The 24,208-nt window shown below is 40.6% G+C and overlaps 1 protein-coding gene across 1 annotated transcript; it reads right to left on the reverse strand.

Moving 5' to 3' along the window:
* Nucleotides 1–3,765: 3,765 nt before the first annotated feature.
* F11 (coagulation factor XI) lies at nt 3,766–22,137 on the reverse strand. Its single transcript, XM_081521723.1, has 14 exons — nt 22,083–22,137; nt 19,449–19,611; nt 18,066–18,172; nt 15,688–15,847; nt 13,956–14,065; nt 13,090–13,249; nt 10,804–10,913; nt 10,549–10,711; nt 10,353–10,459; nt 7,320–7,488; nt 6,050–6,225; nt 5,155–5,250; nt 4,459–4,598; nt 3,766–3,927 (listed from the first exon to the last, which is right to left on the reverse strand). Exons 1-14 carry the CDS (start codon nt 22,135–22,137, stop codon nt 3,766–3,768), a joined length of 1,878 nt encoding a protein of 625 aa, XP_081377849.1.
* Nucleotides 22,138–24,208: the final 2,071 nt, after the last annotated feature.

The following is a 24,208-nucleotide window of genomic DNA, read 5'->3' on the forward strand; positions in this document are numbered from 1 at the left end:
GCAGCTAAGAGCTGGCATGCCACAACTAAAGATCCCGCTTACCACAACTAAGACCCAGTGCAGCCAAATAAATACATAAATATTGTTTAAAAAAGAAGTCCCAAGCCATGTGACTCAACCAGATGGCAAGTGACGGGGGATGGCTTTTTAGAAGACAGGTAAGCACTCCGCCTGCAGCACTAGAGGTCTTTGGGAGCACACCTTGGTACCCAGGCCCAGTGTCGCCCACTGCTGGGGCTCCTGTAGTTGGTCGCTAAGGGGAAGTGAAGTCCCAAAGCTGGGGGACTCTGGAGCTCATGGTTTAAAGGACAAACTACTGTCTAGGGACTAGATGTTTACAACCATTATATTTGAAAAGTCAAGCGAATTTGAATTGAAGCAGTTGATTTAATGTTTCCAGATATTATATATATAATTATATATATAAATACACAGAATTTGTTTACATACATCATAAATCAAGTGCATTCTGTCAGATCCTAGGGTTTAAAATGAGGCCAAAGGAGGTACCAAAGCGCCATCTAGAGGGAAAGTGGAGAATTGAGAGGAAAATACTTGCAAGGTGTTTTGTCTTTTTTTTTTTCCCCTGTAAAAGCAACAACATGATATTATGCTGTAATGGGGATAATAATACCTTGTCTTGCATGGTGGTAACAAGGAGTACACGCTATGACAAGAAGTAAAGCACACAGCAGGCATTCCGCAAGACAGACATACTGTAATATTCTTAGTTGCATTCTTTTCTTCTCTTTTGGGCTTCCCTGCTATCTCAGATGGTAGAGACTGCCTGCAAATGCAGGAGACCCGGGTTTGATCCCTGGGTCGGGAAGATCCCCTGGAGAAGGGAATGGCAATTCGCTCCAGTATTCTTGCCTGGAGGATTCCATGGACAGAGAAGCCTGGTGGGCTACAGTCCATGGAGTCTCAAAAAGTCAGACACAACTGAGCGACTAACACTTTCACTTACTCTTGTTAGCCAAAAATGATGTTCCTATTATTATTAACAACACTAATTGCTGACTGGTGGGCTGACTGAATTTTAAGTCTAGGATATCCACTTAGCAAGCTGTTAACTCTAGGATGTCCATTTTAACTCTTTTGGATGAAATGAAATGATAGAAATGATATCCTTAAGGGATTGCCTAAATGGCTGCTCAAGAAGCTCCTAATTGAAGAATTCCCTGGTGGTGCAGTGGTCAGGACTCTGCTTTCACACTTGAGTGCCCTGGGGATCTAAGTGAAAGTGAAAGTCACTCAGTCGTATTCGACTCTTTTCGACCCCCCGTGACCCCCCTGGACTATACAGTCCATGGAATTCTCCAGGCCAGAATACTGGAGTGAATAGCCTTTCCCTTCTCCAGGGATCTTCCCAACCCAGGGATCAAACCTATGTCTCCCACATTGCAGGCGGATTCTTTACCATCTGAGCCACAGGGGAAGCCCAAGAATACCAGAGTGGGTAGCCTATCCCTTCTCCAGAGGATCTTCCCAACCCAGGAATTGAACTGGGGTCTCCTGTGTTGCAGGCGAATTCTTTACCAACTGAGCTATCAGGGAAGTCCCCCAGAGATCTGAGATGGCCATAATTTAAAATTTAGAGACCAGGAAGGACCCGCCCCTGGGGGCCTTGGAGGAAGCATGACCCTGATGAACCTTGATTTCGGGTTTCCAGCCTTTAGAATTGTGAGAGAAAGAGTTTCTGTTATTTTAAAGCATTCAGTTTGTAGCAATGTGTTACGCAAGCCCTAGGAAACTAAATCTGCATCTGAAGATGAGGGAGTAAGTGTTGTGGTTATCAGAAACGTTCCTTTACATTCATTCCCACCACCACCACCACCACTCCAGGCAGAAGCGTGCACGCGCACGCACACACACATTCCTCGTTGAAAAAATTGCTTGGGGGAGTTAGTTTCAGTCCGTAGATGGCCTTGGGAAGAACAGAAGGAAAGAGAAGCTTGCCTGCTCTGATGGATGAACACTGTATACATACTCCTCGAGGGAAATGGGATGGATGTCAAGAGAAGCCCCCCAGAGAAGCCCCCCACCCCCAGGGTACCAGGCAGCTTCAGGCCATCTAGGGGAGAGGCGGGCTGAGAGAGGAAACCTCTGCTGTAGCGCGGCACCACCCTTCACGGCTGCTGGAGCCTAGGGCAGTAGTGAAGTCTCCAAATGTGAACTTTGAAGACCTTAACCAGAATGTGGGAAAGTCTCCTGCACAAGGACAGGGACAGGCCCGTTCTGCCGCAGTCTGATGTAGGCCATGGGGAAAGCCCGTTAAGAACAGAAGATGAGAGGATGAGGAGGACCCAGGGCGTGAAGGGAGGAGGGGGTCCAACAGGACCAGTCGGGACAAGCCTCTTCGTGAAAGTGGAGCAAAGTTTCCTTGAGTCTTTAATGAGGCGGGGCAGTAGCCAAGGTCTTAATGCTATTCCAGTCTTTTTGATTTGGGTTTTGTTTTTTTTTTGCTTTTGTTTTTCCTGTGTCTTCCTCGGAAAATTCCTTTTCATCCCAATCTTTGAACCTGCTCCAAACTCTCTCCCTTTCCTTCTCGTACAACCCTGTGCCGCCGCCTCATTTCCATTTAAAATTCTGTATTTTATACCTGTGTAATTATTTTCTTTTTGTGGCTCCTGCTAACCAGACTGGATGCTTCACGAAGGTAGAGATATAGTGACTGGCTCACCACTGTATTCCCCCTAGTTCAGTCTGCTCAATCAATACTGTGCATATTAGCTAGAATCTTGATACAGGTTGTCGGCATGGATTGAAAACTGATAGAGATAGTGCAAATTTTAGATTATTAGACTGTATCAAAAACAATAACCATGTAAATATTTGCATGACAGGGAACATCCCAGTACTGCGAATACAAGGTGCTGCTTTGAAAATGCTGAAGACACTACTGTACCCATCTGTGTGTTCCCAAATCATTTTCACCTGTAGGATTGGTGTATGTTACATTGATTTCTGTCCAATATATATATCATCTGCAAATGTAGATTTGTAAACCCACACTCACAGAGGCAGGTTGTCTTAGAAAGTCTTTAGCTTACCCCCCTCAACTTCACCAGCCCTCCTGTACCCAAAACTATGCCAAATGCATATGAAATCCAGGCACAAATAGAGGACCTGCTTCTAGGTGGATTGCTGCTTTTAATCCTTTCCCTTACAGAAATTCTGGAGTCCACATTCACACTCATTCATAGCTTGTCTCTACCCAAACCCATTTAAAAATTAATGACAAGAATTCTTGATTATTCTGAAACCTGCCATCAAATTCAGTTAAGTTCTTTCTTCCCAAAAGAGTTCCCCATACGCAGAGCACAGAATCTTGTGGTGATTGTCCCAGTTCCTATTTTCATTTTCCACATCTTTTTACAGTAGTTTCTTTGAGCAGTTCTACCTGATCCTTTGGTGCCACCACTTGATTCTTTTCTGGTCTATCTGGCTATGCTTTCATCTTTAAATATCTTAATTGTTATAGTATTTCTTTGATTTAGAAGTGGTATAGCCAACAACACAGAGACTGGATACTGAAGTCAGACTCTTATCATCACGGAACCCTGGGAGCCTAGGGAGCATGACAGTTTGCTTTTTCTTGGTGGGTTCTTACCAATACCCAACCCCTCCAGTCTCTTACGGCCTCAGAATTGTAGCCTGTGGAGGAAAATGAAGGTGCAGTGTCTTCTTCAGTGAAATCCAAGCCCTCTTCAGGGAATGATCTGATTTACCCTTCAGGAAGTCGAATGGTCTCTGAGGACCCTTTCAAGGGCCTTGCGTTTTCTCCAGAATCCAGTCCACGTACTCGACCACGTTGGTGTAAACACCTGGCCGCTCCCTTTGGCCGCAGCCTTCACCCCAACTCGTGATGCCTACCAGGTGCCACACCTCGTTGTGTTTACAGGACAGGGGCCCCCCCGAGTCCCCCTGTGACGAACAGAGAAAAGAAAAGGGCACGCAGATCAGTTCAAGTACTTCGCATCTTAAATACCTTGCCCTGGGAGTGGTTTCACCTGAAATTCTGTGTTGACCCTTTAATAAACTTCAAAGAAGCAGATTGCTTGTCCCCCACACCAATCTATCCACGTCAGATTTTAGGGTAAGGAAAAAACAAATCCAATGAGTGTTCCCTGCTCATTGGCAGAAGACTGATTTTTAAAAAATGCACCGAACAGAGGACTTCCCTGGTGGCCTAGTGATTAAGAATCCACCTGCCAATGCAGGGGATACCCGGGTTCGATCCCTGGTCTGGGAACTAAGATCCCACATACTGTGGAGCAACTGGGCCCATGTGTCACATTATGGAGCCTGAGCACCGCGGGCCCCGCAACTAGAGAAAGGCCCTGCAAGGCCAAACAGAAATAAATTAGTAAAAAAATTTAACTTAAACATTAAAAAAAGTTTAATGCATTAAACATTCTAATTTGAGTTTATTCAATTGGCCAAGGACAGGGTTACCTTACAGGCGTCCTTCCCTCCTTCTCTGTAGCCTGCACAGACCATCTTATTGGTTATTCTGTGCCGTCTGTATCCTGCCTGGCATTCTCCATTTGTCATCAAGGGTACCTTGGCTTTCTGGAGAGTATTTTGTATTTCGTCTAAAAAAAAAATCTTGGTTTATAAATGGAATAACCACATACATAGAATATAAATTTAAATATAAGTACATATATTTAAAATCAAAACCACACCTATTTAAAAATCTAGAAGGAAAAAAAATCAGGTTTAGTTCACAGACCTTTTGTAATTACAGAGGGTAGAGAAGATGTTATTCTCACTATTGTACCATTTTGTTCATGTCAATTAAGCTCAAAATTAATTATGGCTCTAACTGAAATTACTTTCCAGAGAAAATAATTGGATCACAGGCTAAGACATTTACTGAAAAGTGCTAGGTTTTGAATTAAACTTCATTAAAAGTAATGAGTCTTTAAAGAGATTGTCATATTTAAAATTTCTGATCAAACAGGCAAGGTGTCATCTTCATTTGGGTGATTTTTGCCTTTCTATCCTTATGAATACGCTTTCTGCAATTGAATAATGTTATTATTTTACTCTCATCTTAGCTGTGTGACTTGAGATAGCAGAAAACGTTGTGATTAAACTGTGTTCTGTATCTTCAGCTGTAGCACACAGAGAAATATAGTTTCTTACCTCTTAATTTTCTGTATCCCCATCCAGTCACCCAGCATTCAGTATACATCACATTTCTGTCTCCTTTGGAAGGTAGGCATATGGGCCGTTGAGAATCTAAATTTAAAAAATCACAGTTTAGTTATCAGAAACAGAATACATCATGTTTCCCAGGAAAGACTCTCTTCCTTCAGTTTCTATGATCAGGGTGTGTTCTCAGTTTATTATATTCGGGTTTATTTTTTTTTTTTTTGCCTTTTGCCATATATTTTCATCCCTCATGTTCAGAGTTATCTATCACACATCCAAGGAGGAGGGAACAAGAGAGCCTCCTCCATGAACTCGGTCACTCTCTTGAGGTCTGTGATCCTGTAGAAACTACTTCATCATTCACACCTGCAATCCTTTCTTCCTTAAAAAGGAGATAGAAATCATCTTTAATATTACGATGTATTATGAAGTCATGTCACTCTGTGCATTTGAAGAAAACTTGCCATTTTAACCCCTCCCCACAAAAAAATAGATTCAATCATCAGGACAGCGTGTCAGTCTTTTATATGAATATGCGTTTTTTTTAATGTGGACCATTTTTACAGCTTTTATTGAGTTTGTTAAAATATTGCTTCTGTTGTTGATGCTCTGATTTTTTTGTCTGTGGGATGTGGTATGTGGGATCTTAACTCCCAGACCAGGGATCAAACCTGAACCCTCTGTATTGAAAGGCAAAAGTGCTACCACTGGACCACCAGGGAAGTTCCCAGCACTCAGTCTTAATGGACTGAAAGAGGAGCTTTGCAGCCCCTCTCCCTTTTTAATGACAATAACACGGGGAGGGATTGCCAGGGTCAGGCCATGAATCTGGGAGTGTGAAGCCGGGCATCACTGTAGACAACTTTCTGTTTAAAATTTTCCATACCTGTGTAATTCATTGCTGTTTCTAGTTTCAACAAGGCAATATCATATCCACTTTCTGCCTTTTTATATTGCTCATGAATTATTATTTCTTGAACCCCAAAGAAAGATGTATCCTCTTTTATTTCTGATTGATTTAAAATGCCGCTATAGACACGCAACACTTTAGGTGACTTGACCCTAAGGAGTAAGCAATAGAGGAAAAGAAAATTCCTTTAGTAAATAATTCCCAAGCTTTTGAGATACTGTGCCATTTAACTAAATGTCCCTAGCTAGCTAATATTTTCTGCCAGTGGTGGGCTTTTAGGTGGAAAGAAGTGATTTTCTGCTAAGATTTTTTAGTCACATAGTCCTCTTTTATGGAAGGTCCTGGGCTATCATTTACCTTGTATTAAACACACAAACATCAGTGAATACTTTTTCCACCCTTCAACACACGCACACACGCACACACAGAATTCTGGATTTTACTTTCAGTGCCGCTATTGATTGGCTGTGACCCTGAGAAATTCACTCATACTTTCTGGCACCCCACTATCCCATATGTAAAAGCTGAAAGAGACTATTGACCTCAAATCTTTGAGTTATGAGTAAGCTGCATACTGATAAAAATAAACCGACAAAACCACAAATCTGAGTCTAAAAGCAAACCAGAAGATACTGTGGTGCAAAGAGGAAATCTGGTCAACTAAAATTCCCTGGGATACACAGTCTGTATGCTCTCGATGGAGCTTTTATATTTGGCTGGTAATGAAAATGACTGATGTAGGGAATCCAATATGATGATGTATAATAAACCCTTCTTTCTGTGTCTGGAAATAGAGTGAGGGGTGGGGAGAGGGGCAGGGAGAGACAGAGGAGAAGGATGAGGATGAGGAGGAGGAGACAGTCAGAGGGGAGAGGGAGAATAAATGGGAAATTACATTCAGGAAGCGGGAGATTCTCTTTGAGTTTAGTCCTAAACCCAAAGCCCAGGACAGTGCACAGAAGGTGATACATTCAACAGGAAGTAACCAGAAGTCCCCTGGGGATGCGTATGCATTTAACCAGAAAAGTGGAATATTATGGAGTCAAACAGCCATGTTCCTGCCCCTCTTCTGATGCTGGTATAGAATATGAACAGCTCTTCCTTTTTGCTTTTGTCCCCACTAAAGACAGAAAATTAATTTAGCAAATAGGAAAACTGACATCTTTGAAATAAAATACTAGAGTAGATTTACTATTAATATATGCGTGAGTGTGGTGAACAAGTAAAACCAGCAATGGTACTGAACTCGCTGAAACAGTGAGCAGCTGTTAATATCCACTGGTTTCCGACGATGGCGCCTCCGCACAGGTGTCTCTGGGTGGGTGATGTCACATGCAGAGTTATCTGCCACGGCCACTCTCCTTGAACAGACTGGGTTCCTCCAACAATTCTGGCCTTGATTTTGGTTGTACATGCTACGACAGAAGGATTGCAGTGAGTAGCTTCCCAAATTTTCCTTTTCCATCGGTAGTTACGTTCCTTCAGGCACACAGGGAAGAACGCCTTCCCTGGGTTCGATAATGTACCGTGACCTTCACTTGAAGATACTTTAGACTCAAGTTGGCAAAGCACAATATGAACATAAAACCTGAATGAGTGGGTCGCCTTGTAATTGCACATCCCCAAATAATGCCCCAAATAATAGAGAAGGAGAGGGCAGCCTGGCATGCTGTAGTCCATGGGGTCGCAAACAGTTGGATAGGACTGAGCAACTGAACAACAACAAAATAATGCCTCATCTGGGACTTGGAGGCTTACCCTCCCTCAAATGACAACCCCAGTGATTCTTTTAAAGCGATGGTTGTCAAGTGTGGCCCCCAGACCAACCTCCCAGGCATGACCTGGGAATTTGTGAGAGACGATCACTCCTGAGCCCCACCTTAGACGTCGTGAATCAGAAACTCTGACAGTGGACCCTAACCACCTACGTTTTGATCGGCCTCACTAGCGTTGGAGAACTCTGGTTAAAGGTGAGCAACTCGCACCCAGTTTGCAGCCTTTGTCCAGTTCCGCCCACTCCCCTTCCAACTCAGCTGCCCTTTGGGCCGTCACTCCAACTCTATCCACACGCCAACCCGGCTTCTCTTCTGTCTGTGAACTGCTTCTGCCCTTTGGTCTTGTTGACAGATTGGAGTTTTATGCCTGACCCTTGATATTTTCGAGGACTTTGATTCAGACTCACCCCTCAGTTTCTTTCTTGACTTGGAGAATTAATATATCAGCAGTAACCAAAATATATTAAGAACAAGTAAATAAAGACCTTGTTAAGACGAGTTATAGATCTCGATGTCCTTTCTCAGTTCAAACAAAGTGCTGAAAATACCCATGCTTGGTCTTGCATTTTGAACTAACGATGTTCCTTTCGATGGCAATTGGTCTGTGTCTTCACAAAGTTAAGTTATAGTATAAACAAATGACAGGAAAAGATATAAACGTCTCAGTCAGATATTTCCTTGCATATTAGCACATTTTTAATCTAATGCAGCAAAACCTAATCAACTCATTTCACTTACATCAGAAGGTGCACTAAAAAGACATAAGATTTTATCTTCCTTTATCTTACATTTTCTGTTTAGCTGTCAGTCTGCACCTGATATAGTCTGCAACCTTTAGAGACCAGAGTCCATAGATTGATTGGAAAGGAACATTAGGAAGGAAGGAGGGTAGAGAATGGATTGAAAGGAACGTAGTGAAGGAAGGAGGGTAGAGAATGGATTGAAAGGAACATCAGGAAGGAAGGAGGGTGGAGAATGGATTGAAAGGAACATAAGGAAGCAAGGAGGGTAGAGAATGGATTCTGCAATTTAGAGTGTAAGTGCTGCCTCCCCTTGTTAAAACTATGTCACCGTTAATAATGATAAAACTGTCTGCATCCTTTCTACTGCTTGGTAGCACCAGGAGAACAGACAGATTGTAAATGCTCCTTTTTGTCTGGGGTAAATTTATTGTAAGAAGAACAGAGAAGGTATGAGATACAACTCAACTGGCTGTCTTTGTAAAGAAGCTAGACCCATCCAGAGTCCCATCAGAGCCCCTCTAAACTCGAGGAAGGCAGAATTTCTGGGCTAGGAGGGTAATATTGGACACAATGTAGCATTGTGTGTTCTACGAAACAAGTTCTCGGAACCTCAGGATTTCTTTATTCACATCTCAGTACAGCCAGTATTTCTGACATGGAAGATTTTCATACTTGGAAATCTACTACAAAGCATAATTGTCACTTCTATTTCACTCATTAAATCTCAGCTGCAACTTAATTTATATTGCATTGTAATATTGGGCAGTAAGCAATAAAAGTCTAGAAACATGCAGTGTGTGTAAATCAATGAACACTAAAGTTGTCATAGGTTATTATGATAATTTAGGGAGGAATGTGTGTAGGGAGAATGTTCCTATTCTATCCCTTAGTGTTGTTTGCCTACAAACTATCTTCTGTTACTATGCTCAGAAATTGGCCAATGGAACAGAAGTACTGCTGATCTGGTATTATCATTTTTATATTATTATAGGCCTTGCTTAATATAGATAATCTTTTTATTTCCACTCTCTCATACTCATTTTTACACATTAATAAGGTTTTACTGTAACTTTTGCTAATATTCATAAATACTCCAAACAGTTGCAGGAAATCTGAAGGCCCTGGAGGAGTTACTGAATATATCTTGCATAGATAACATAATTTTCCAAACATAAGATGATTATTTATATTTCAATTAAAGATCAAGTAACAACCAATAGAAAGAAAATGACTAATTAAGATGCTGGTTGATATTTCTATTATAAAGGATAATAAGAAAGATCATTGACCTTGATATCAACAAACAGACATAAAAATGTTGCCTAAACCTGAGCCTCACCAGGAAATACTGGTTATATAAATGTATCAAATTATAAAATGTTTAAGCAAAAAATCTTAGTCGCTCAGTCATGTCTGACTCTTAGAAACCCCATGGACTATAGCCCACCAGGCTCCTCTCTCCAGGCGAGAATACTGGGGTGGGTTGCCATTCCCTTCTCCAGGGGATCTTCTTGACACGGGGATTATAACATATATTCAATTAATGCCAGGCAATGCAGAGTTGAGTTAAAGCCCAATATTTACCTTTAAAACAGGTCAGCCTGATTGACAGCAGTGACAATAACAGAAAATTGCAACTAGGTTCATTGTTGTACTAATTTTCTCCCCTCTGTGGCTATTATTGATTCTCCTTGTCATGACATACTCAGTATAAAATAACTCCTTCAGGTTATTACTTTTTTCAAGTGACATTAAACTCACCATTATCCATTTTACATAACCTTAACGTGTATCCAGAGATGCTTCCTGTCCCATGAAGTATTTTAGTTGGAGATCCATTTGCAGAAAGTTTTAAGTAGCATTTACCCCTGCAGGTTGGAAGCAAAACAGTATAAACATAATGCGTCTCTCAACAAGCTGGGACAGGAGCGTCTATGGGGCTTGACATATGTCTTACTTCCCTCCGTTGCACGATTTTTCAGATGGAGAATAGGTAAAGAATTGGCAGCGGATGCTGTCGGTACATGTTTTCTGGCAGGCTTCATGCCCGTCCACATCTACGATGTCCAGTTCTTCTCCCAAGAAATCAGTGTTGCGGTAGAGTGAAGAATGGCAGAACACTGCACAGCAGAAGCACGTCCTGAGACGTGAAACGCAAAACCCTCCACCCGTTTGTTGACCTTGACCAGAAGAAAGAGCTTTCACTGATTACCTGGGACACTGTGCCGGCAGTTTTGCAGACTAAAACCAGAAAAAGCTTTGTTCTTTTTAAAGCGTGCGCTTGGCAATCCACTTAAAGATGTTTTAAGGAGACACAGATTTCTAAGAGTGAAAAAGGGAAGTAAAGAGGCACCATGTAAAACGTTATCAAAGAAGAAGATATGTTCATAGCGCATATAGAGATCAGTTCCTGTTGGTATTTAATAGGGAAGGAGTTCCCGTTTTGAAGGTGCACCGAGTCAGACTCTAGGTTGCACAGGTTGCAGACGGATTTTCCAAACTGCCTCTAAATTTTCTGAGCTTGCTCTGTTCAACATCACTCTTCCCAGCACTTTGCTTTTTCATTTCCTTTCTCTCTACTTTCCTAGACTGTCTCAACCATCCAAGAATTTTAATGCTGCCTAGAAATCTGCTACCCAGAGTTGCTGTAGGCTTAGATAGAGATAAATGCAGGCTCCACACCCAGGCAGCATTTCTCTGGCAGGAAGTAACCTTTCCTAACCAGCACAAAATCCCTATCCAGGGCAGTGATGTCCACCAGTTTTTTGCAATGATGTGAACACTCTGCATCTATGCTAGTCACTACAACAGCCATTAGCCAGCCATATGATGAGTCCTTAAAATGTGGCTAATACAGTTGAGGAAATGAAGATTTAGTTTTATTTAATATTCATTAATTCGAATTTAAGAGGCCAAGTCTTGGCTTGTAGCACCCATGTTCTTCTCTCACCCTGTAATAATGATCAAATACCTCCTCTTATAGGTGTTGATTTGGAATTTTATAAATGGAATATGAAAGAAAGAGAACCATGATTAAGACAAAGTAACACCTTACAAAGGCATCTTTCTAAGTTCTGAAAGTTTTAATGCCTTAAGGCTCAATCTTTGCCCTCCTTCTCTCTGTTCAATTTTCTGATGATCTCATCAGTTTCAGCGGCATTAATTACCAGCTGGGGATACCTAATCACTGACTTAAATCTCTTTTTAACTGCCAATTCGATATTTCTTTCTCATTGACTACCAGACACCTCTTCCCTCTTAAAATGAACTCTATAGGAAATCTTCCTTCATCTCTTCATTGGTATTTCCATCCTTCCAACTTTCTTGAGCCAAAAATTTTGCAGCTATCACTGACTTTTTCCTTCATGCTGGTATTCAATCCATCAGCAAATCTTACTGGCTCTATATTAACAATATATCCCAATCTGATCACTTCTGTTTTACTTCCACTCTGGCCCAAGTAGTACAAGGTTTTTAATCTATTGAGCGTACTTATAGTATCCCCATGTTTAGAACCATATTGAGAAAGTGAAAGTAACAAACATATACTCATGTGACAAACCTAGTATTGATACTTCTGTAGTTATATCCTCCCTCGATAAAAAACCAGTCTTGCTTGATGGACAGGAGCTCAAAGGCTTATTTTGGCTGAATTGCTCTGGGGGACACTCTCCCCAGGAATGAACAGCCATGTCAACAAATGCCAAGGACTCTAAGAATTCAGATTCGGATAATGCCTACAATCTAGATTTTTAAGCAAACAGTCTTAAGATGATTTCTCCTTTTTTTAGTGAATTTTGTTAATGGGGGCAACAAACATCCTTTTGATGATCATAGCAATTTCCTGTGCTTTTATTCCAGTTACCTGTGTTAATATCCATCAGTAGGGAAATGGCCTAAATTCTCAAAGCTTCCTCTACCATTATCCACAATTCTTTTGACGAAGGCCATTGTTTCCACCCCTCTCCACTTTGGATTTGACAGGTCACTGCTATTTCCAGCTCTTTGTACTCCAGGATCAATGATCTTAAACCAGGCATTCGGCTAAGATACCTCTCAGTGACTATCATTATTTTCTTCATTCTAGTCAGAACTAGCAACTCTCTCGTTGTTGTCATTGTTGTTCAGTCACTAAGCTGTATCCCACTCTTTGGGACCCCATGGACTACAGCACACCACTATCCTTCACTGTCCTTCACTATCTCCCGGAGTTTGTTCAAATTCACATCCATTGAGTCGCTGATGCTATCTAATCATCTCATCTTCTGTCTTTTCCTTTTGCTGAAGGCAAAGACCTACCTAACCCTAAAGAAAACCAAGTGTCCTGCGGTCAGGAAGTGGGAAATGGAAGAGAGAGGAGCTAGGATTCTTCCTTGCGGTTTTAATCTGTTCTAGACAAACATTTAGATAAAATTTGTGGTTGCTCAGAATTTTCAAGGGTGGGTTTTGATCAACTGTCTTAAAAGATAACACCTGACTCTTAACCTTAGCTCCTTACCTTTCAGATGCTGTTGGCCATTCTTCAGACAAGAAGGTAAAAAACAGACAACTGGGATGGTGAGTACAAATGCTGCGACAGACAAAAGGGTCTGGGGCCATGACAGTGTCGATGGTAGTGTCCACAAATGCTGTTCTAGGGAAAACGTCCCTAATACAAGCTGCACGACAGACAAGTCATATTCAGAAGGTCAGTTCATTGGTAGCATCGGTAAAGGTAAAACCCCACTCACGGTAGTTGTAAATTCCATATAAAAATTTGTTGGGAGATGAGGGGAGATGAACAGGCAGAACACAGAGAAATTTTAAGGCAGTGAAAATATTCTGAATGGTTCTCTGTTGATGGAAACATGCCATTATATATTTGTTCAGACCCATACAATGTATGGACTCTAAGAGTGAATCATGATGTAAACTGTGAACTTTGCGTGATTATGATGTGATTATGATGTTGGTTCATCAGTTGTAACAAATGTACCTTCTGGTGAGGGATGCTGGTAATAGGGGAGGCTGACTACGTGTCTGGGTAGGAGGTAAAGGGAAATCTTTATCCTTTCCTCTCAATTTTGCTGCGAACCTAAAACCACTCTAAAGAAACAAGGTCTTACTAGTAACTTTTAAAAATTTGTTTATCCTAAGATCTTTTACACTTTTTAAATTTAGGATAACTGAAGTGATTGTTTTAAGCTTTAAATTCCAATATAAATTTTAATCATATAGAACTTAATGAATTTTTTCTCATGAGGAAGATAAAAGGTCAATGGGTCCATTTCATCAGTGAGCACAAATTGGTATCCTAAGTGAGGCCCATTGTACATATCATTAGCATTCAATGCTAAACTACCTCTTTAAGAAAATAATAGTTACCCAGGTTAGAAAGGCCACAGGACTTCAAAGAAAATCCAGATACCACTTCATGGAGCTTCGTTATGCTGTTTGGTGTCCCTGTTTGGGTGTTCTTCAACAGACAAATGTTCCTGAATAAAGACCAAAACAGAAAAATGTTTTATCCCTCCAAACTCAAGTAAGGAAAAATATAAAAAATTCACATTTAGAGATGGCCTGGGCATGGAAGCTAAAGAATTGCTCTGAAAACATTGATCTGAGAGACTAGACAGCTGCTCTTGAGTCCCATCTCTGCTGGGAGCTGGTGGTCCTGTGGATTTTGTCAGTTTTATTTTTTCATCAGTAACATGACAACTTAAGATGGGTAGTAACATGAAGAGTAGGGATGTAGGAATTAAAGACTTCTTAAGCTCATCTCAATTTTAGCATTCTAACTTTTCAAATAATTCCTAGAAACTCCTGATGTCCTGGCTTGCTGTTCACTTTGCATTGAATCTTACACATAAAATATGTAAAAAGGTGGGTTTGAGCTGAGCTAAAGATAAACCACGAAATCTGAATTATTGATTTGAGAGCTTCATCTTGTGTTATCACTCACTGCTTTTCTTCAGGTAAATCTTTGACATTTTATTTCCTCTCATCTCCTTTTTGTGAAAATGTAGACCAGAATGTTAAAATCCAAATACTAGTCATTTTGAGTTCTTCTTTCATTGTTGGATTTCAAATAAGCGTAGTGCGTGTCTTTGCTAAGTCACTTCAGTCATGTCCAACTCTCTGCGACCCCATGGACTGTAGCCTGCTAGGCTCCTCTGTACATGGAATCTCCTACGAAAGAATACTGGAGTGGTTTGCCCCTTCCTTCTCCAGGGGATCTTCCCAACCCAGGGACTGAACTCACATCTCCTCTGGCTTCTGCATTGCAGGCAGATTCTTTACCCCTGAGTCACCAGGGAAGCTCCAGATAATTGTAGTTCCCTATACAAATCCAGGATATCTCAAATATTTCTAAATTAAAAAGTTAATGATATTTTTCCCTAAAAATATTTCTTAAAAGAAATGAGGTTAATCAATTGCAAATCCGATTCTTTTATATTTTTACATAATAGATTTATCCCTAGAATATTTCAAAATCTAGTAGCGGGACAAGTTTTAAAGTATTTCACACAGGTTTCAGTTACCTTGTCTCAGGTAGGGAACCGTTATTTGGGAGGATATCTAAGTAGGTTTTTCTTTTTGATTCTACAAGTTCAGACTGTAGCATCCTTTAGGCTGAGAATGGAACTGACTGACCATTGCAACTGTTTAAAATTTCCAATTAAAAAATGTAGCACTCTATAAAATTAGGAGCAGACACAGGTTCAGTCCCTGGGTCAGGAAGATCCCCTGGAGAAGGAAATGGCAACCCACTGCGGTATTCTTGCCTTGAAAATCCCATGGACAGAAGAGCCTGGTGGGCTACAGTCCATGGGGGTCACAAAAGAGTTGGACATAATTTAAGAGACTAAACAGCAACAACAATAAATTAGCTAGGAGGAGGATTTAACATTTTTGGTAAGAGTCATTGAAAGACAGTTTCTGAATTGTAAAAGGAAGTGCAGCCAATGGACTTTAAATACATTTTCCACCAAAAAATCTATAGTATTAGTATTTTTAGAATTGTCTTGTAGGGGTTAAAAATCAAATCTGACATCAGGTTGATAGGAAAAAAAAAAAGATTTCCATTTTATTTTCCATCAGCCCACAGCTCACTCACCGATCCTTTATGCTTGGAAAGTGCTTTGTGGCGAATGTAAAAAAATGACAGTGCATGTCATCTGTGCACCTCTCTTGGCATTCCTGAGCACTCTGGGTAATAGAGCTATTATAGTTCATCCCCTTCATGTTTAGGTCCACATACACATCTTTGTTGCAAGCTGGAAATAAAATCACAATATATGGTTATTTTCCAGTCTCTGGGGTCAAGTCTGATAATTCAGTCTTAGCCACTGTTCCTCCAGACTTACTCTTTCCGCTCTTTGACTGACTTTTTCTCAGAAATCCTCTAGTTTTATTTGAATCCGTTTAGTTCCTACTCTTCCATGGAAACAGTAAGAGAATGCCAGTGTCCTTCTTATCCTGCAGCAATATGAGACTTGTACATTTCTGCTTCAGTTTTATGAACCGGCCTCTCTTGTCTCCTTAACTCCACTAATGGACTGATTCACTAATTAACCTATACTAGTATCTATTTCACTATTATGGCAAGTGTCATCTCAACCTTTATAGCTGCTTTCCTTGATTTGAATTAATATATTTAATAAGGACTTTCATATAAAACTTTAAGCTGGAAAGGGGAGGGGAAAAAATGAATGATGAACTGATGTAGTTGGATGTGTCTGATGAGATAAATATTAATGAACTGTAATGGGGTGGGGCTCCCCGGGTGGCGTTAGTGGTAAAGAATCTACCTGCCAGTGCAGAAGACACAAGAGACAGGGGTTCAATCCCTGGGTTGGAAAAATCCTGTGGAGTAGGAAGTGGCACCCTCCTCCAATATTCTTGCCTGGAAAGTTCCATGGACAGAGGAGCCTGGCAGGCTATGTCCATGGGGTCACAAAATGTCAGACACAACTGAGAGACTCAGCACAAGCACAGAATAATGGGGTGGGGGGGGACACGCACGTGTGCTAATAATGGGCTGGTGGGGGGGACACGCACGTGTGCTAATAATGGGGTGGTGGGGGGACACGCACGTGTGCTAATAATGGGGTGGGGGGAGACGCTTATGTGTGCTAATAATGGGCTGGTGGGGGAGACACACACGTGTGCTAATAATGGGGTGGTGGGGGGACACGCACGTGTGCTAATAATGGGGTGGGGGGAGACACACACGTGTGCTAATAATGGGCTGGTGGGGGAGACACGCACGTGTGCTAATAATAGGCTGGTGGGGGAGACACACGTGTGCTAATAATGGGGTGGGGGACACGCACGTGTGCTAATAATGGGGTGGGGGGAGACGTGCACGTGTGCTAATAATGGGCTGGTGGGGGAGACACGCACGTGTGCTAATAATGGGCTGGTGGGGGGAGACACGCACGTGTGCTAATAACGATTTGGTGGGGGGGACACGCACGTGTGCTAATAATGGGCTGGTGGGGGGGACACGCATGTGTGCTAATAATGGTGTGGGGGACACGCACGTGTGCTAATAATGGGCTGGTGGGGGAGACACACACGTGTGCTAATAATGGGCTGGTGGGGGAGACACACACGTGTGCTAATAATGGGGTGGGGGGAGACGCACGTGTGCTAATAATGGGGTGGTGGGGGGAGACGCACGTGTGCTAATAATGGGTTGGGGGGAAGACACACACGTGTGCTAAAATGGGGTGGGGGAGACGCGCACGTGTGCTAATAATGGGCTGGTGGGGGAGACACGCACGTGTGCTAATAATGGGGTGGGGGACACGCACATGTGCTAATAATGGGGTGGTGGGGGGAGGCGCGCACGTGTGCTAATAATGGGGTGGTGGGGGGAGACGCGCATGTGTGCTAATAATGGGTTGGTGGGGGACACGCACGTGTGCTAATAATGGGCTGGTGTGGGGGACACGCACTTGTGCTAATAATGGGCTGGTGGGGGGGACACGCATGTGTGCTAATAATGGGCTGGTGGGGGGAGACGCGCACATGTGCTAATAATGGGGTGGGGGGACACGCACGTGTGCTAATAATGGGCTGGTGGGGGGGACACGCACGTGTGCTAATGGCTGGTGGGGGGGACACGCACATGTGCTAATAATGGGGTGGTGGGGGGAGACGCGCACGTGTGCTAATAATGGGGTGGGGGAGACATGCACGTGTGCTAATAGTGGGCTGGTGGGGGAGACACGCACGTGTGCTAATAATGGGCTGGTGGGGGAGACACACACGCGTGCTAATTTTTACTCTGTGTGTGAGTACTTCGCTGAGAGGCTTTGTTTCCATATCGCAGGAGTTTTAAAATAAACTTAAAATTAACTATAATTTTAATAAATTTATAATATAATTTAAAATAAACTATAAAATTAGCCATGAAACCATAGCTGGTGTAACTACACGTATATATCACAGTAACTAATAAATACCAATTCTAGCAAGACATCTTACCACTTATTTGGTGCAAGCATTGCTTGAAGGAATATCCAGAAATTGCTCCTGTCATATTCACCATTGGCAGTGTTTCTGTAACACTGTCCTTCAGGATGCAAGTATACCTGTTTTTTTAAAGAAATAACATTACTGGGTGAAAATGTATGTTTTAAAATAATGGATCTTAAAAGTCAGCCCACAGTGAGTCAAAGAGAAGGAAACAAACTCCTCTATCTCATGCCAAAACAAATATTTTCTTAAGAGACTGAATTTGGTTTTCATTCCAACATCCTGACATTGGAAAGAGGACATAGAATTTTCCTTCCAAGCAAGAAATAGGAGTGGGTGAACTATGACCTTTTGGTTAAATGTAGTTCTCTGCCTGTTTCAGTATATAGTTCATGAGCTAAGAATGGTTTCTATAGTTTTCAATGATTATATTTTGAATCATTATATAAGTATTTATATAATATCCTTGATTTTGCTATTGGATCCACAAAACCTAAGATATTTACTTTCTGCCTATTAAGAAAAACTTTGCCAACCTCAGTCGTAGATTCTAGAATAGTAAATTTTATAAGTTCAGGGAACTATGTAAATACCCTGAATGCAGCAGTAGTGCGTAAAGATGTTAATGATGTCATTCTGCAGTAAAGCTTTATTATTAAATGTTAAGCTCAATATGAAAACAAAAATTATAGGTGGAATGTCCCAAGATTTTTAATAATATGACTATAGAGATAAAGCCACCAAATATAATTTGTGAATCTTGATAAGATTCTGGTTAATTGCTGTAAATTACATTGGAAGGACAACTGAGATGATATAAAGGGATTCTTGTTAATTTTTAATGTCTTTTGTGTACAATAATGTATGCTGAAATATTTAAGGGTGAAATATTATGATGGCTTCAAGTTATTTCAAATGGTTAGACATCTGCACATACATAATAGAGAAGACAACAATGGCAAAACGTCTTGGGATGATATGAAATCATTGTACTATTCTTTCAAATTACCTTTATAAACAATGAATTTTTTTTCTAATAACATCATTGAGGGAACTGTACCAATTTAAATAATATCAAATATCAATAATCAATTGAAAAGCAAAGAACAAAATGATGAACTGGCTTTAAAGTAGAAAAAAATCAGACAGAGAGTATCGTTAATATTGAGACCACAAGAGAAGTTGGAAAGTCCACACTGAGGGGCACGTCTGTTCCTCCTGACCTGCCTAAACAGCTACTCTTTCTCCTGTAAATATTTAATATTTCAGTTGAAGAAGATACATTTTCCAATGTTAATGTTAAGTTTTATAAAATGGTAGATGACAATTCATTGTTGGTAAATGTCTGTCATATACAATCTATTTCCTCTATGCAGAAAAGCAAACATTTACCACTTGGTAGGATCTTCCGATGATGTTTCAGTCATAAAAGTGAAGAGCAAACACCTTGGATGGTGGGTGCAGATGATTTGGCAGTGCTGGGCGTTTGGCGTGAAAGCCACAGTGATGTCTCCTCCTTTAAAGTAGGCATCTTGGAACAGCGTGGTCACACACTCTAGGTTGTAATACATGATGCGTTTGATTTTGGATTTTATGGGGCACATGTCCGATCAGGTAATAATCTCACAAAGGCAAGTGAAATAGGTCTACTTAACAGGCAATATGCCAGAACTTAGAAATCAGGGCCATCAACACTTTTAGTTTATTGGATAAGCAGCCACAGATAGAAAAGAAAATTATAAAATGGCATGAGTGTCTCAATAGAACGGTGCTTCTGTGTGATTGTCCAGAGATGTGGGTGCTTTGCGAGTAATTGATTTGTTCCTCATACCTTTTCCGGCAAAAATGACCTCTAGGACCCCATCCAGGCCTAGAATGGTCTCTGCTGTTCCTTTCCTCATCGCTTCTCTGTGTCTAAACACCATACTTACGGGAAACAAAGGCTCCGTGTAGCCTTTGTGTAGCCACCCAACTTTGGGTACCTACTGCTTTGGGTAGCGTTTGATGGCCCTTGATGGGACAAGGTATCACATCACTTCACTCTTTTAAACGGACCAGTTCAATTGACCTACAACACTATGTTAGTTCCTGTCGCACAACATAGTGATTGGATATTTCTGTACATTTCCATTTATCATCATGACAAATCTCGTTACCATCGGTCACCATACAAAGATAGTACATAATTATTGACTATATTCCCAACACTGTACAGTTGACTACTATGAATCATTTATTTTGCAGCTGGAAGTTTGTACCTCTTAATCACCCTCACCTATTTCTCTCTTCACCTTACCACCTCCTCTCTGGCAATCACCTGTTTGTTCTGTGTTTCTATGACTCTATTTGTGTTTCATTATGTTTGTTCATTTGTTTTCTTTTTAGGAATTAACATAGCATTGTACATCAATTATACTTTAAAAACAAACATTTTTTAAAAAGAGATTAGATTTGTGTATACCAGAGACAGTCACTGGAGGAAAAGAGTATTGAATATAGATAGTCAAAAGGGGAATTTCCCTGGTAGTCCAGTGGTTAAGACTTGGTGCTCCAAATGCAGAGGGCATGGGTTCGATTCCTGGCTGGGGAGCTAAGACCCTGCATGCTGCGTGGCATGGCCAAAAAAAAAAAAAAGTCAAAAGGTACAAACTTCAAGTTATAAGATAAATAAGTACCAGAAGTGTAATGTACAACATGATAAATATAATTAACACTGATGTACATTATATGTGAAAGTTAGGAGAGTAAATCCTACAAGATTGTATCATAAGGAACACATTTTTTTCTGTTTCTTTAATGTTGTATCTATATGAGATGATGGATGGTCACTAAATCTATTGTCGCTATCATTTCATGATGTATGCAAGTAAAATCATTGTGCTGTACACCTTAAACATATACAGTGCTGTACATCAATTATATGTTAATAAAACAAAACCAAACAAATAAATAGGTCATTTTAGTAACAAAAACTTTAGACCCTTGGAAAAATTATTGAAGCCCCTTCCACTGAAGGACTTCCCTGGTAGCTCAGATGGTAAAGCATCTGTCTACAATGCGGGAGACCCGGGTTCAATCCCTGGGTCAGGAAGATCCCCTGGAGAAGGAAATGGCAACCCATTCCGGTATTCTTGCCTGGAAAAAATCCCATGGACGGAGGAGCCTGGTAGGCCACAGCCCATGGGGTCGCAAAGAGTCGGACATGACTAAGCGACTTCACTTTCACTTTCCAGTGAAACCATAAATAAGTTAAAAATAGAAACAAAACTAAATTACATAAAATTGGAATTTTCTTTTGTTTCTAGAACAAAACATCTAATATTCCAGATTGTGGATTTTTAGGTCATTATTATTTAATCACTGAATAAATGTGTTGGAGTTTTTAATCTTGGTGCATTTCCTTGACAAATACTGAGATACAACCCTTAGCCTTCTTAAATATATAAGTATTTATATATAAAACAAAAATTAAAACATTTGGGCAGAACAAAATATAACTCAAGCTTGTAGCAACAAAAAAATAAATAAAACTAAAAATAAGTAATTTTATCTCAGTAATAATCAACATGCCAGTAAGTATGTGGAAAAGTATATAGGTAAAAAACAGTAGACATGATCTCTAGAGGCTTACAGGATTATGTAGTCCATGGACTTAAATGGGGAGAAATTTCAACTTTACTTTCACTAGTTATTTTCACTAACTTCTAACTAAAATATGGCATATCTTTCTATGACTAGTGTAAGAACAAAATGCATTAGTGTCCACAGGACCTGTGCCTTTGTCATAATAAAAATAGCAGATTTGAAAACACTACAGTTTCAGATATCTCAAAATATCATTATCGCTCATTACTAGTTTGATGGTAATTACTATGCAGGTTTAGACCCACCATTAGACCTTCTTAAATAAAATATTAATAAGACAATGTGATTTTCTCTTTTGGGTTTATGCCCTCCTGTTTTCTAATCCACAAGTCAGGGAACCAAGCTATTTCCAGTCCACACTAAATATAAAAGTCTACTTACCACCAGCAACTGAGGCAAATAAAGTGAAATGTACCATTTGATATAATAAAGTCATCCTACAAAAAATGAAAAATGTGCATATGTTTAGAACATAAGATATTAATTTATAATTAATTTACTGACGTCAGCGTTTACAAGAAATCTGGAGGGAGAGGAGTAAATAATTCAATGGTGTTCACAGAGCTCCTTATCATAATGCTGAATTTTATCTTCCCCCCAATCCTAGAATATTCCTCAATATGGTTATTTGTGCAGTGGTCAACATGTTCATGGTTGAGAGGAACCAAGAACTTAGAGAGAAGGGTTGTCCCCTTTCCTTCCTTCCCTCCCTCTCTTTTTGCCTCCAGCTCACTATTAATCAGACATTTCTCACGATCATCTGACCCTCTCTCATCTCAATTTTTTCATATTTATCTTCTCTTCCAATTCATTCCCTTTCTTTCCATTGTTGAAGTTTCTTTTCTAAATCTATCAAAGAAGCTATAACTGATTTTCTACTTCCAAAATTTTCTATTTTTAAAATGAGGTTGCAAATATATTCCTAGATTGTCTTGGTCTTCTACACACATACTTATCCCCACAAAGCCCTGAATTGACATCTCTATAGAAAACTTGAGACAGTTTTCCTGTCTCAAGGGAAATCTATGAGACAGATCGTCTTCTGATGTGTTCATATTATTCTTGAATATCTTTTTAATTTCTAAAATACTTGCTACTGAGTACAAGCTATTACTCTTCTTCCATTCTGCAATCTCCTCCCACATTGCTTATGGATATTAACTAAAAACTTCCAAAATACTAAATCAGACATGTTTTATTCTCTATTGTAAAATTTTTTTAACTCCACAGAAAAAGGCACTTCAAGAATAATTGTTTGAGAAACATCTTAAATAATAATTTTTGAAATCATACCTGAAACACCTTGTTTGTTGCAATTCTTAATAAGAATGTTTTTTGTCTTCCAAAATGGCCAACCTCTTCTAAATGAGTTTTTGCAGGTACTGTTCACTTAACTTTAATATTTACTTTTACTGATTCCCAGTGTGATGTAACATCGTTTCCTTGTGCAGAATGCCTGTGAAAGTTCTTAAAATCTTTGCATATCAAACATGTACTCTGGTAGAGGTGCTTGCTTTTTCAATACACTGATTTTTTTTTTTTTTTTTTGTCTCTCATGTTACTGTGTACTCAAAGAAGTGACCCAGAGAGAAGCTTAGAGAACTTACATTTGCCTGTGTGCCTTAGCCATTGGGCAAACTCAAAATGAGGGTGCCTGCTGGCCAAAGCTGCACTTAACCACATTTTCAAATAGCAACTGTTAATAATTAATTCCAGGCTAACTTGAGTCTCACCATCTGAAAAGAAAAGAAGGGAAGCCTGATGGACTTACTGATGCTTGAAACAGCAGAGAACTGAAACTCAGCTGTTCCAGGGTTGTGGAGCAGGTAGGGCCAATTGTAGATCCCTACTCTTCTGCAAGCCCATTTCCCTTTACACAGTGTTACCTCCTCGGAGACCTGGAAAGAGGATTAGCTGTACTGAGCACTGGTAGCTCAGTGGTAAAGCATCTGCCTGCAATGCAGGAGACCCAGGGGGTGTGGGTTCAATCCCTGGGTTGGGAAGATCCCCTGGAGGAGGAAATGGCAACCCACTCCAGTGTTCTTGCCTGGGGAATCCCATGGTCAGAGGAGCCTGGTGGGCTACAGACCATGGGGTCCCCAAAGAGTAGGACTCAACTGAGTGACTAACACTTTCACTTTCAGGGAACTAGATCCCATCCGGCTGGGCCAAAAATAAATAAAATAAAAACTCAGTTCAGTTCAGTCGCTCAGTCATGTCTGACTCTGCGACCCCATGAACCGCAGCACATCAGGCCTCCCTGTCCATCACCAACTCCCGGAGTTTACCCAAACTCATGTCCATTGAGTCGGTGATGCCATCCAACCATCAGCTACACAAAAAGCATATATCTATAATGCACTGTTTTTTATGCAGTTCGAACATAGAATAGTGAATTTATGCCAGGAAAGCTTTTTTGTGGAAAACCGATACATGAAATTATGTAAGGTCCTTACATCCCTGTACTGTTTACCTCATGAAATCCCATCTCTATCCTAAAGCCTTAG

This window comes from Giraffa tippelskirchi, chromosome 8 (genome assembly GCF_054371585.1).
Source record: "Giraffa tippelskirchi isolate mGirTip1 chromosome 8, T2T-mGirTip1v1.2.pri, whole genome shotgun sequence".
NCBI classification, from domain to species: domain Eukaryota; kingdom Metazoa; phylum Chordata; class Mammalia; order Artiodactyla; family Giraffidae; genus Giraffa; species Giraffa tippelskirchi.

What these genes read in the sequence shown, in the direction of transcription:
- F11 (XM_081521723.1), bottom strand. Translation starts at nt 22,137, where the DNA reads ATGACTTTATTATATCAAATGGTACATTTCACTTTATTTGCCTCAGTT. An exon ending in CTGTGGCCTTTCTAACCTGG is followed by an intron (nt 13,250 to 13,955) that starts GTAACTATTATT and finishes TCTGTCGTGCAG; the next exon opens with CTTGTATTAGGGACGTTTTC. An exon ending in AACAGCAATGAATTACACAG is followed by an intron (nt 5,251 to 6,049) that starts GTATGGAAAATT and finishes TTTTAAATTTAG; the next exon opens with ATTCTCAACGGCCCATATGC.